Below are 13,878 nucleotides of genomic sequence, written 5' to 3'. Positions count from 1 at the left end.
CACTTGGTTCCATCTTCGCGCGTCGGCTCTCTTGTAAATACAGCACACGAGAAGCGATAATGCCGGCTTCGCTCAAAGCGGATGAGCAACGCCTGAGCACGCGAGTGCACGGAAGGAGAGCAGTTTGAGCATCACCGAGACTGTTTTGCAGTGAAGTAGCAGTACGGGGCCACCATCGCCTGTGCTGCGACGCACCACTTCGAAAATTTTTTCTCGACTAAAAGAAAAAATACTTCGATAATAATTGCTGAGCTAAATTACAATCAAACGAACTATCAGTTGAACGTATTTTGTGTTTTTGCAAGAAGCACTTCAGTATGAAATTTTCGGCCGAATACGCAGCACAACGCACTTAAAAAAATGACAATATTTTTCCTTAACGTAATTAAGCTAAAAGTTATTTTAAACAGTTTTCCAAATACTACATGTTATGGAGCGACGATATAAAGTTTTGCATTGTTCACAAATTTCGCATGTAGTTTTTAAAACATTCGAAATTGATGCGCCTTGAGCAGGGTAGCCAACCGGGAACCTTTCTGCTTAACATCCCTGCCTTTTGCCCCTATCTGTATCTATCTATCTATCTGCACCGAAAATTCCTTGATGCATGATACAAAAGTATAACTCCTACATATTGTTCATAAAAAATTTTGTGTGAAAAAAAGAAAAACAATTTGCCTGCAACTTTTTCTCGGAGACCTAGTTTTGCACTAGCCCGGAGAATTCGCATGACTGACGCATGGCGGGAATACTTTTACCTCAAGAAATAATGGGGGAAATTTCTTTTGACAGTTCAGTAAAAGCCACAAATATAAAAAAAGAAATCGGAGAAGGTCGAACACAAACTCTAGCGCAGACTCGAAGGGAATTACGAAATAGTTCGATATATAGATAGTTCGATATATAAAAATGCCAACAGATAAATTTATCTCTAACCTCGAAACGAGAATACATTGCACCTACGCTTGTGACGCCTTTATGGCAGTGACGTGCCCCCCGCCGTCGTCCAGCGCACTTGCTAGGTCCAATCTGCTTCACATCGAAGCCGCAGCGGACGCTGCTTCGTAACTATGCGCTGCCTATCAAAAGAAGTGTAATTCTGTACTAGTACAATATGAATAGAATAATAGATAATTAAAATCATACTACAGTTGGTTCCCACTGAAGGACACCGTGCGAGAGCGGCCGCTTTAAAGCCAACCTAGTTAGTTAGGTTGGCTTCACCGCATGACAGTAGTGTGGCGTGGGAAATGCGTACAAGAGATCGAAGGTCACCCTGAAGCGCATCGCACGTTTACCTTATCACACGGTTTTACAGCGCTGGCTCTTTTAACAGGCACTCAAGGCCTCGCAACTAACCCGTCTCTGCAAGTGGAAAGTATTCGAAGAGCGCCACTAGGAGAAGCGCCCCTTGAAAGGGAAGTTCGATATATCGAACGGCGGGGCGAAATTTTAGTTTGATATAGAGAGCGACTTTCCTATTCTTTTACGCAGGATTTTCCGTGGGACAATCTGTGTGTTCGATATAGCCAGTAATTCGAGATATCCGGATTATCTGCTTCAGATGCAAGACGAGCGAACTTTGTGTCTAATCTCAAGGAGATTGAAGGGCGGCGGCGTAGCTCTGTGATGGCTACAGTAGAAAAGATACTGCGAATACGCTATTTTACATGCTTTGACGCCATCCCATCGTATTTAAACGCAATGCTTGCAATTACACTTCGGTCACGAAGAGTCTAATTCTCAACAAACACTTAGGTTCGCGAAGCTGGTTCCCTAAATCAGAGCAGATTTGATTGACAACTGCTTTCATCACATCCTTCGGTTCTTGAATCCCGCCTGTCACCTGATTCCAAATGAGTGCTCAGACTACTGAAAACAAAAACACAGCCCAGCCGTAAAAACACAACCGAAAATTTTCTGGCGTCACAACAGATTTTTCTATTAATTTTGGCCATAAACTTGTACCGACAGGAGTTTTTGTAGTAACAAACAGAATTTTCTGTAGTTGTAAGAGAAATGAACTACAGAAGTAGATGCTACAGAAAAGTAGTGCACAAAATACTACAGTACTACAAAAAAAGCTAAAATAAAACAGAAAAACCTGCAGTTACGACAAAACGACTGGGAATGATGCTGTATGAGCATGTTTTGTGGCGTATCGCTTTCAGGTGTGATTGAATTCATGAGTAAGCCAATCCAGGTGAATGAGCTTGCCAAGTTCCACATATTGCTCGCGTGAAATTTAAATTTGTGTGAACCGACAAATAAGCGAGGCAGCTGAACGTCAGGGTGATTTTAGAGAGCGCGATCTTGCGCTTTACGCTTCCTCACTGCACAGGCAGGGCCAATAAAATCACAACCCGCTTTACATAATGTCGTCGTGTCATATGCCCCTTAAGTGATCACACAGATCCAGAGCGTAAGCGTTCTTCCCTCTGGTGCTACACTCTTGCTGTCAGATATGCCCATCGAAGAAAAACCCAAAAGGCAATTGCCTGGCTAAAAGCTGCCCTGTGAAAAAAAAGAAAAGAATAAAAGGAGTAGGCAGTATTCGGTATACCACCAGCGTAGAACGCAACGCGAACTGCGCAGCCGAAACAAAAACACTAGTAACATCAGCTGCTGCAGAGGAAATATAGGGGCTGTCCGTTAACACTTGGAAAGAGCATCCTCCCCACCTCCGAAGTGGAAATCAACCTCGCAAGAATTCAGCCTGCTTGAAGTGCATGCGACCATTCGGTTTTGCTGTTAGCGTTTTAGTCGTCTTGTTCGCGTTTCATTTGACGCTGTTAATACGTGCTGTTCAAAAGTAGCTTCTGAGAAATGGGTAGTTGCGGGTAGCGCAAAACTCAAATGCATATATAAAAAATAAAAAGGACAGACGAACAGAACTGAGCCAGTTTTTTTTTTCAGCGTTCTTGGGTTCTTTCATGCTGTTTTGCTGTCATCTTATAGCGCCTAGCTTAAGCTAATGATTTAATCCACGAGATGACTCCGGTGAACTCGTGTATACTTGAATAAAATCCCTCTCCTCTCGGAAACCGTTGCCTCTGTGGTCACACGAGAACAGCAAACGGCGCCACTAGGTTCGTGCTAAGGAACACATACATCGGGGAGTTTTGTTTTCGGAACATGTTTTAGGACGTATATCTGCAGTAGTTTATGTGTACTTACTAGACACCGGTTTCGAACAAAAAATAAATAGAGCGCACTTGCTAATCAGCGCGTGTGGAAAACGATACGCATTGGGATGCGCGGTTATGTTAATTGCAGACAATCGGGATGACAATGACGATCATCCTTCGACAATGCCACTGAAGTGCCTGCCAGCAGTGCTTTTTTGCAAGGCGATGAATGCGCCGTTCCATTCGGCAGTCCCAGGGCTTTGCCGGGGCCTTTTCTCGAGATAAGGTTATCGAGAGTTAGAGTTCACAACTGAATAACAAGTAGAATTCTGTTGTGATAAATTATTAAAAATTTATTCAATGATGTATTTACAGGAAATGTGGTACAAATTGTGAAGTTGAAAACATCTTACAAAGTAAGTACAAGCTTAAAAGGCTTAAGTGAGTGTTGCTTTTTTTTCCCCGTCCTTATATCCAGAGAGGTAACGGTCTTTAATTGTTAGCTTTTCTGCTGTTTCGCTCGCAAATAACGGGAAGAAATAAAATAAGGTTTGGAAAGGGAAACATGCTGAGAGGAGGTTGGAGGAGAGGAGGGAGCGTATCTCTCTTCTTTGTTTGTTTTTTACGACCTCTTTCAATGTGCTGCTACACACGCTGATTTGCTAATATTTTTGTTTGTTTAGGCTTGTTTCCGCTGGATGCTGTCTCGATTGTGTGATGAGAAGAAAAAAACGACAACTAATTGGCAAGATCCAGCGGATTCTATCGAAGGAAAACACATTTCATTGAGCGGACCTTCTTAAATGTCATTCTGATTACTCTCTTCCGGCTAGCGAGAAGCTCGCTTATGACAGGTTATTCTCTCTGCGCATATTTTCTTAATTTATTTTATTTTTGGTGCGGACAAGTCGCCTACGGTACCTTCATTCCTCAGTACTACGCTTTAAGACCTGACCATACTTGTTAAGGCAGATGGAATTAATTGAGGACAAACAGAGCGACTCACGATGCCGTGACTTGGAAGAAACAAGGTTAAACAACAACTTCTTCTTTTTGCTTCGTGGTCAACAACGAAGGCTATACGTGTTGTGTTTGTTGTTAACTCCTGCCCTACTCACTCAGCGGCTCATTCGGTCTGCCCGTGCGCTGGCGTTTGATTAGGTGCCCGTTAAGACGCGTCAGCACCGTACACTGGCAGAGGACGTAACAAACAGATGCATGAAGATTAAGACAAGTTCCAGCGCGCACCCACGCCTAGATTGTTGGCCTTGTTTTGATCCCCCTTGAGGAGAATGATCCTTCTTAAGGCTTGCCAGCGTGTATGCAGGGCCTCGCACCTATGAAAGCCCGACTAGAAGACCGACGCGCTTGAAAGAGAAGGATGCCGGTAAGGATCCGACCCCCTACTAAGGGTGCCAAGATGCCAGCAGACGAATATGCCCGGGCTTACGAACACTAGAAACGCTACACGTACACTTCCTGAGGCAAGGCACGATGGCCAAGGGAAAGGTTGTCCTGTGAACGTTAACAACACGTCGTTTTTTCTACTATTACGAGAAAAAAACAAACAAGCATCCTGTCTTGGAAGTCGTGGCGTGTACTTACATCGTTCTGCTGACAATTAGCGTTAGGCGCTTGAAGAAAGCAAAGGGGCAACAATGCTGTCGGGGTATATTTGCATTACGTCGTAAGGGAAAAGTAGTGGTTACTTTATCGCTCGCCTTTTCGCCTGCTCTGTGGATTAAGGCGCGCTGACAACGTGATGATTGCAGTTTGAGTACATGAACAAGCAGTGGTCATTAGGACTAATATTGCTCTTCAGACCAGAGGCCAAAAGCGTGTAGGCAAAGAGATAGGGTTGGACTTTCATAATGTGGCCAGGAAAAAAATAAAGGAAGGAAGGATTGCACAGGAATATATTGAGCAGCTATCGCTCAACAATTAAGTGTACACTATTCTCATCACGGCTTCATTGCAGTCAGGCCGTGAACAGCACCATTTGAACACAGTCATCGGCGTGCACTTGTGTAGCCATGCGCCACTTCGTTGGAACGGTCACGTCACACGTCAGCCACAGAGTACAAGGAGAGTATCATTAGTCATTCGCGTTCCCCTAAAAGCGCGGTGGGCACGAGCAGACCGAATGGGGATGGCCGCGGCTGGCAACCGTTCGCCAAAGCCTCCTCTCAAAAGCAAGCAAACAAGGAAACGTTCCTCTCGCGTCACGCAGCTTAAACAGAGGCGCAGTAACGGCAGTAAACCATTGTCCCGGAATATATAACTCGTCTGCCGGAGCTCTGCGGTAGTAGAATTCTAAAACCGCTCGTTACCGTGTGTATAACAGTGTACCGCTTTGCTCTGTCTAAGCCGAGACGGCCAACAACAACTTCGTCGAAACCACATGAGCTGCGGCGCACACGGAACGGCGAACTGCTTGTAAACAAGATCCGTCTCAGGTATTGTAACTCTCACTATATCGTTACGGTGGCAACGGCGGTGGCTCCGAAAACAACGCAACGCAACGCAACGTTTTTTTTCCTTTTTTTTTCTTCGCGTCGCCCGATCTTGCAACGGGAAAACATCGGGGCGCGATGTTGGCTAAAACAGAGGCGTTGACCAGGCTGGGGGTGGAGAAAAGGGGTTGTGTTATGTGGCAAGGGAAAGGGGGAGGAGAGGGCGAGCGGTCGGCACGTTCCCCTCACCCCTCTGCCGGCGAGAGAGAAGACAACTGAACACATGCACTCGCCGTTTGATCCTAAGTGTTAGTCAGAAAAGACCCTCGACGTTCTCTAGGTTCTTAGCTGCTCAGTCCTATAGCATGGAAATTCTTGTACACTACGTCTAAGCGTCCGCGTTTTTGCAAAAAACGACGCAGCGATAGAGAGAGAGAGAGAGATAGAGCGACGTCGCGCATGTGTGTGAAGAAGTGGCTTACATTTTGTGCGGAAACAATTTGTGTGTCTGGAGACAAGAATCACCGTCATCGTCGGTCACAGCCCTCGTCATATGTGTGTGTATATATATATTTATATATATCTTATCTCTCTCTCGTCTTCTTTTTTTTTCTTCTTCTCTCACGTATATAGACATCGTCCACCACTGCGGCGTTACGCACAACCATTTTTTTCCCATTGTATCTCTCTCTCTGTAACTTCCCCTCATTATTATAACCGAGCCTGGTGGGGCGATGGTGGTCCGAACCCATCCTTTCGTATCATATATATATATATATATATATATATATATATATATATATATATATATATATATATATATATATATATATATATATATATATATATATATATATATATATATATATATATATATATTTGTTATGGCTTGCCGAAAAAGAGTGGCTTGCATGTATTTTTTTTTACAGGCTTCCAACAAACGGAACAGATATGAAGCGCCATCTGTCCGCAGGCGCACACACTGGCGTGCGTGGCGCGACGGAATAACGAAGCGATTTGTAGCACTTTGTGTTTTGCTGAAAAACAGCGAACAGGCGGGGGGGTGAGAAAAACAAAAACAAAAACGGAAGCTTACAAACAGGTAAGGGGGCGGAGGACACTTGTACGGACGACAGAACAGAAACGGCGGATCGCAAGTGAAAAAGACACAACCATCAGTGCGCTCGAGCCAACGTTCACTGTACGCCCTTGCGTTTTCCAAAAAGTGACAATGTGTGTGCGCCGTGGAAAGGGAGAACAAACGAAGGTATGATTTAGGAAAGAGAAAGAAGGGGGTCTCTGAACTAAAAACTAGGGTTCGGAACAAATAAAGAGAGAGAGAGAGAGAGGAAAGAAATGAGGCAATATTTCGGACGTTTTGTGCATGGCACCACTCAGCCACAGCCGCGAAAGGGGGAAAAAAAAGAAGAAACGCGCGCACAAGCAGCGGCGCGTCTTGCTGGGCAAAAAGGAGAGATCATGTTTTAATAACAGCACGCATGTGTGTGAAAACAGCCTATGTCTAGAAACGCGCCACCCTTGTTTGCAGTAGCCAACTGTATTTCTCTCTCTCTTCTTCTTGTTCATCTAACTTTTTTTTTTACATTGCATTCACTTGATGCGCCGCGCGAGTTTTCTTTGATACAGGAAAAACAAATAAAGAAAAACTGATACAGTAAAATTGCAGATAGCAAAAACGCACATGTTGTGTGTCAACCATCTTCCATTGCACAACGCGCACATGTTAACCATGGCAGCAGCAGTACAACCTTCGCGAAGAAAACAATGCCGCCTTGTAACAACACTGCAGGCGAGAGTCCCCCGCCGCGCGGTGAACAGAAAACGCAGAAGGGCATACACTGTCGATCCCACACTCCCTAAACAGTGGAAGGAGAGACGGGAAGGTTTAGGAATGGGGGAAAGGTTGGAAGGGTTCAAGGAGAAGCGTATCGTTCTGCCTGCCTCGGACAGTTCACTCAGTCGTTTAGTCTGAACCGATCTACGCGAAATGTAGCTCGAACGCGCTTTGATTTATGTGCTTTTACTACTTTTATGAGCGAAGAACTTCTTTATTAAAAAAAAAAGGAAACAGTCTGATCACGCTTTCACAAGAAAGTGTGCAGACGCGCTTTCGGGTTGCGCGATTTCTGGTGAAATAAGAGAGAGGGTAGTGCCACCGGTAACCTATAGGCTTGCGTCTTACACGGAAGATAATACGGTATTGAAAGCAACATATCGACTGTTATAAGTTTGCTTTGAATTGCTGTTCACAAGGGATTTTTGTGCACTACAAGAACGTCTTGGAGCTTAAACTTTAGAACGCAAAGACTACTGTCGAGAAATAATGGTCCTGAGCACGGGCAAAAAAACACAAAAACTTTCGGTGGACTTTTGTTCAGTGAGCAGGTTGACTGTACGCTTACAGTCGCCTGTTTTCTGACATAAGCTTTCTTTTTTTTTAAATATTGCTGCAAACAGACACTGGATGAGTCTGAACACGACGTCTCCGTTTTAGGCAGCTTGACACCTTAACTTATAAATTTCCACTCGAAAACGAGACTTAGCGAGATGAGGCAACAAACGAAAATTTTTGCTGCATTTTAGAGAGAGTTATAAGCTTATACACTTGACGTTCAAGCGGCAGTGGGTACCTGAAAAGCGTTCAGTCAGCTAGTGACAAAAATTTAAGAACGATGCATATATATATGTTTTTTTTTTGGGGGGGGGGGGGGTCGTGCGCGTATCGTTCTGTCATGATTACGGATAAGAAGAGGGAGTTGTGAGAAATTTGTGGTGTAGTGCAGTAAATTGACATTCATGAAAACTGTTCGATAGCTTTTATGCACGCAATATTTGGACAGCCTTTGTATTTTCCGAAGGCGCGGACGATGGTTTGGTTAGTTTACACGAAGGCGCTGTTCTGCATACTGGCTGAGGCCCACGTAGGGGCGACGGAAAGTTTCTATGACAGCTATTGAGTCGTGCAAGAAAGCTGCAAGGCTGCAAAAGAATGTTTACGATGATTTTTGTCAAGTAGAAAAAAAAAGATCTCTGTTTCTTTTCTTCTTGAAGTATGCTGTGTCTGGATTGCCGGAAAGCTTTACGTCGTACACAATAAATTTGCAAAGCTTGAACAGCGTTGATCGCTCAGCGCAGTTCTTTTCTAGTCAGCACAGTGACAATTGTTGTTTTACACCGGAAAAAACTTGCTTGCAGACACTGACGAAGACTGCGTGCACTCCTCTAACATACGCTGTTCCGCCATTTAGACAAACGGGCTAGGGGACCCACTTGGCCTCAAGCTAGAAGGAAAGGATGCCAAGGACATTTCACAGAGCTCAAGAGGTTATGGCGTCTGCGATGCGCCTACTTGCACTAAAGCCAATTATTGTGTGATGCGCCGTTCCTACAAAGTCGTTCACGTTCGAACGCTTGGCGACAGCGGTGAAGTTGAGCTGGCAATCGAAATAGGCTGTACCGGGACGTCACTGGCTGGGACCAGGGCAGAATGAAGAAAATAACACATTCAAGCCATTGGCTAAGGCGTGGCTGTTAGCAAGAAGTATACGTGCAGAAGCTTGTGGTACGACAACCGGATTACGTTCGAATACAGCGCACGGCGTCGAGGCAGTGCGGTTCAGCGTCGCAAGGCTTGTGCTTATTGTCTGATATCCGAGACAAGACGGCATTCGCGCATCTCCGGGATGTTTTGAGGGATGGGAAGAGAGGCAAGTGGGGAAATGAGGTAGCGTGCATAACAGCCTGTCTCGTTTTACAGGAAGCGCGTTGTGTGCCAGCTTTTCCTTGGCAGGTGTGTGCGGAGTCGAAGCCGTTTTCACACGGTTTTGGCGCTGAAGAAAACAAGAAATTTTATTTGCTACTTGTTGAGCTTGCCCGAAAAGACAAAAGAACTCTTCAAAGATCGGTAACTGAGGCGAACGGGCGCAGAGCTTAGACGGGAGGATGGAGTACGGAAGGTTTTTATTACGCCGTTATTGGGGACTCGCAGAAACGCTCAAGGAAAGCGCACGTCGCGACGACCACTGTCAATATTAACGCCCCGCGCGACGTTGGACGAATGGGACAAAGTAGCATTTCGTCTACGCGAACCGGATTTCGAACGTTACCCGGGAAGGAAGCCGTGCGTAAGACTAGAGCTGCTGTAACACGTAGTGAATCAACTTTGCGCTGCCGACGTCCGGTGCTTGCGAAAGGCAAAAGATGGAGCCACGTGTGTGAGGTGTATGCCGGCGCTGCGGAAAGCGGGAGCTCGGTTGGTTCGAGACGAAGGCGGGCGAGCGAAGGAGAGAACGCGCGGCCATTATGCGTGTTTCCCCGTGTCGTAAGTGGTTAACGGTGGCCTTTCGCACCCTCTGGCGCCAATGGACGTTAAAACGAGAGTATTGGTCCTTCCTTGAGAGGCGGATGCGGGGCTGAGATTTCTCTATTGTACAGCTCTTTCGAGTGGCTGGCTGCGCGCGATCATCACAAGGCGTGTCACGGCGCGGCTTATGCGCGAGAAAAAGCGGGGCCTATAGGTTTTTTTTTTTTTTTTGGCGCGCGTCTCTCCCGACTCCGTGCGTGTCGCTGGACAAGGCTTTTGCGGCACCCTGCTTCTGGACTCTGTGGAACTCGGACCTGTCCTCGCTCTCGCGAACGGAAGGAAAGAAAGAAAAATAAATGAGCATAGCGACAGCATTTGTCGAAACGGACTCGCATATTTGCTGCGTGCATTCGGCTTCACCTACACACGTGGCTCCGCGGTGGTTTGTGAGACACTTGTTCTCTTCAGGCAAGGCAGATGATGCAGGCGAGTGCGTCTCTTGTGCTTGCAGGCCGGTAGTTGGGGGCAGGAGGAGGAGGAATGGCCGGGGGGGGGGGGGGGGTGCGAGACAGGGACAAATGGGGCTAGGAGGAGGTGGGAGGTGAAGAAGGACTCCGTGCGCGGTCCCTCATGAGGCGAGGCACGGGACGGGACGGGGGTAACCAAAGGGACTACAGCTTGGCCGGCGGCGGCGGTGGCGGTGGCGGCGGCTTTTTTTGCATGCACGCTCCTGGAGTCGCCTGAGACGTCCCGAAGAGAAAAAATCCTCGACAACACTGGCTAACAACTTTGCAGGACGCGCAACGGGACGAAAAAGAGAGAGAAAAACCAGGACACTCGTTGCATGGTTGAAAGCTGATGCAGTCAATGAAAAGCAGGTATTAACCCATAAAGGCACATAGGAAATAAAATCTGTTTGTGAACGGCTTCTGGAGCAGCCTTTCTCGCAGATATACACCTTATGTACACATGCCTTTTCTTGAGCGCACGCTAACGGCGCCTGGGCCCGGACGTCGGCGGGAGCTGCTCGCGGGTCTCTCTTTTTTTTTATTTACTCTCTCCCTTCGGCAAGTATCAGCTTGTTAAGTAGAACTATGTTATGTGTTTCTTAACGGCAAAAAAGCAAACTTTGTTGTGCTGAGCATTGTATGCGTTCCTTGAACCCGGAGAGCGTCCCGCGACGGGGAAGCCAGCCCCCGATCTCGGAGCGTGCGCGTAAGGTCCAAGCAGGCTTAGCCGCGGAGACCCCTGGCGGCCGGCGGCGGCCGGCGTCGCACAGCGGCGGCGGGCAGTCCGAAGGGGGCCGCGCCACGGGATCACCACGGCGTGGAGCGGCGGCTTCTTCTTGCGTTTGGAAGAGAGAAAAATTCGCGGCGGCGGCGGTGGCGGCGGCAGCGGCGGCAGCAGCAGCGGCGGCGGCAGTCCTCCTATCGCGAGAGGCGATGAGTTCCCGGCGCAGGGTGCAAGAATACCCCCGCGTGGTCCTGTGTGCATACATTGTTGGCGAGTGCAGCTTTTGCTCGCTAGAGAAGGTCACCGGTCACCCCCGGGTGTGCAACTAGCGCTCCTTTTTTTTCCCTTTACACACACATATATGTATAATATATATTATTTATATTTATATATATATATTTATATTTATATATATATCCTTTCTTCTTTGTCTTAAAATTCAAAATCGCAGCAAGCGTTTTGTTTTCTGCATTGCAGAAGTGGCAGTTCCAAAGCTACGGTGCTGTACTCTTCAACGTTGGCCGGATGCAGTGGAGAGACACACACACACGCACGCGACCTCTGTTGTTGCGGGAGTGCGCCGAGATAGAGAGAGAGAGAGATTCGAAGGGGGAGCGAAGGGGAATGTGCTGCTGCTGCTGCGTCGAAGGGTTTTCAGCAATTGGAGTAATTGTAAAGTTGAGTCCCTTGAGTTAAACAACGCTAGAGAGAAGAACGAGGGGGGGTCGTCCTGCTCATCCGCGGGACCTGAAGCGGAGGCAGGCGTCTACTCTTGTCACACGTCCGTCGAGCGGCTGGCGACGCTGGGCGAGCGCGAGTGCAGCACCACACGGTGTCCGTTGCGCGTGACGTGACCGTCGCTGTCCACCACGATGGCCGTCTGGGCGGCCGCCGGAGGGTCCTCTTCGGCCCCGGAGGCGTCGCCGCCACCGCCGCCGACGCCGCCGCCGCCCTTGTACCGGCGCCAGGCCCGCTGGATGACGCGGGCGCAGTACTCCTCGCGTTGGCGCCATAGTGTCGAGCTGACCGGCTCGTAGCCCGGCCGGTCCAGGTGGATGACGGTCTCTGTGATCTCGGGGGGTTCCTCGATGGCGTGCCCCTTGCGGGCGAAAAAGTCCCGCGTCAGGGCGTCCAGGATGTCTACGCAGTACACCATGTCGTCCTTGCAGATGGGTATGTCCAAGGCGATCAGCTTGTACTTGTTGGGCTTGGGGATCTGCAGCGGCTCCTCGAGTGCGTTTACGAAGTTGGTCAGGTTCGCGTAGGCTACGTACTGAGTGCCCTTTGGGTCGAACTGCTGCCAGATCTCGTAGTACATGTCGTAGTCGTCGTCGGTGAGGCCCTCCTGCACGTCCTCGGTGGCCTGGCTGTAGTTCTCGAGGATGACGGCGATGTACATGTTGATGATGACCAGGAAGCTGATGATGAGGTACGAGACGAGGTAGGCGACCGCTATGCCCCGCTTGCCGCAGTTGCCCTCCGACTCGTCGGTGGGCCGATTGCAGTCGCGCTCGTCCATGATGGCCGCCAGGACGCCGTCCCATCCGGCAGACGTGCACATCTGGAACAGCAGGATCATCGACTGGCCGAAAGTCTCAAAGTTGAAGTTCTCGTCGACGCCGTAGCGGTGCTTGACGTGCATGAAGAAGGACATGCCGAAGATTGCGTAGATGAACATGACCAGGAAGAGCAGCAGGCAGATGTTGAACAGCGCTGGCAGCGACATGGCCAGGGCGAACAGCAGAGTCCGGATGCCCCGCGCGCCCTTGACCAGCCGCAGCACACGGCCCACTTTTACCACGCGCACCACACGGAGTAGTGTGGGCGACACGAAGTAGGTCGCGATCAGGTCCTTGAGCACCGTACCTGCGCAAGAGGCCCGCGCTGCTCAGATATGCTCTCCACGCATGCTCCACACGCATGCACTAGCAAGATCCAGATGCTTTTCCCGCCATGTGTGGGGCTGCAGGTCTTCATTACCCGCTATTTACAGGACGATCCCAGCCACGGCCAACATTAAGTTGCGTAATGGCCTGGCACTTTGTACTACATTTACTCTACAGAGGCATGGGCAATGAAAGAAGGTGCATAGGAAAGCTTTGACGAAGCACACATCTACTCTTTTCTATCATCATTCCTGCATCTGGTGTATAGCTGAGCAGGCATTTGTTGGGAGATGACATTGGAGTATCACACACAGATTTGTACGCCCACTTTCAACACGAACTTTGGTCAAAGTGCTGGACTGAAATTAGAGTATCATTTTTGAATGTAACGTGTTGTTGGTAATGTGCAAAGCCTAAATGTTACTGCGGATCACAATCTCGTCCACAGTGTTTTTTGCCATCTCAATCGCACAGAAAGCTTCATTAATCGCTGTAAACTGCAAATTATAAGCAAGGAAACGTAGAGAGGAATACGTTACCTAGAATGGACAGGATGACAACTACGAAGTCGAACATGTTCCATGGCTCCCGGAAGTAATGCCAGCGTAGGGCGAAAATTTTGAGCAGGCACTCGGCTGTGAAGACAGCGATGAAGAATATGTTGAGCCTCTCTAGGATGGACTCGAACAGCCGAGACTGTTTGTAGTGGTCGAGTGCCATGACCGTCATGTTGAGCACGATGAAGATCATGATCGCCATGTCGAACATTTTGTTTGTGGTCAGGTCGAAGATCATGGCTTGGAGTTTGAACTGCAAAGTTGGAAAATAACAGCGGTCTATTTACTGAACCACTC

The 13,878-nt window shown here is 48.2% G+C and overlaps 1 protein-coding gene across 6 annotated transcripts in view; it reads right to left on the bottom strand.

Annotated features, from left to right (window-relative positions):
- Window positions 1-6,436: 6,436 nt before the first annotated feature.
- Window positions 6,437-13,878, bottom strand: part of para (sodium voltage-gated channel paralytic) — a 178,491-nt gene continuing 171,049 nt past the window's right edge. For all 6 annotated transcript variants that reach the window (XM_077657917.1, XM_077657918.1, XM_077657920.1 and 3 more), the window contains 2 exons: window positions 13,564-13,834; window positions 6,437-13,004 (listed from right to left, as the gene is read on the bottom strand). In XM_077657917.1, coding sequence (XP_077514043.1) covers window positions 11,914-13,004; window positions 13,564-13,834 — 1,362 coding nt within the window. In that variant the 3' untranslated portion in view covers window positions 6,437-11,913. The remainder of the gene's footprint in view (window positions 13,005-13,563; window positions 13,835-13,878) is intronic.

This window comes from Amblyomma americanum, chromosome 3 (assembly GCF_052857255.1).
Source record: "Amblyomma americanum isolate KBUSLIRL-KWMA chromosome 3, ASM5285725v1, whole genome shotgun sequence".
NCBI classification, from domain to species: Eukaryota; Metazoa; Arthropoda; class Arachnida; order Ixodida; family Ixodidae; genus Amblyomma; species Amblyomma americanum.
This window is presented reverse-complemented; position numbering and strand designations above follow the sequence as displayed.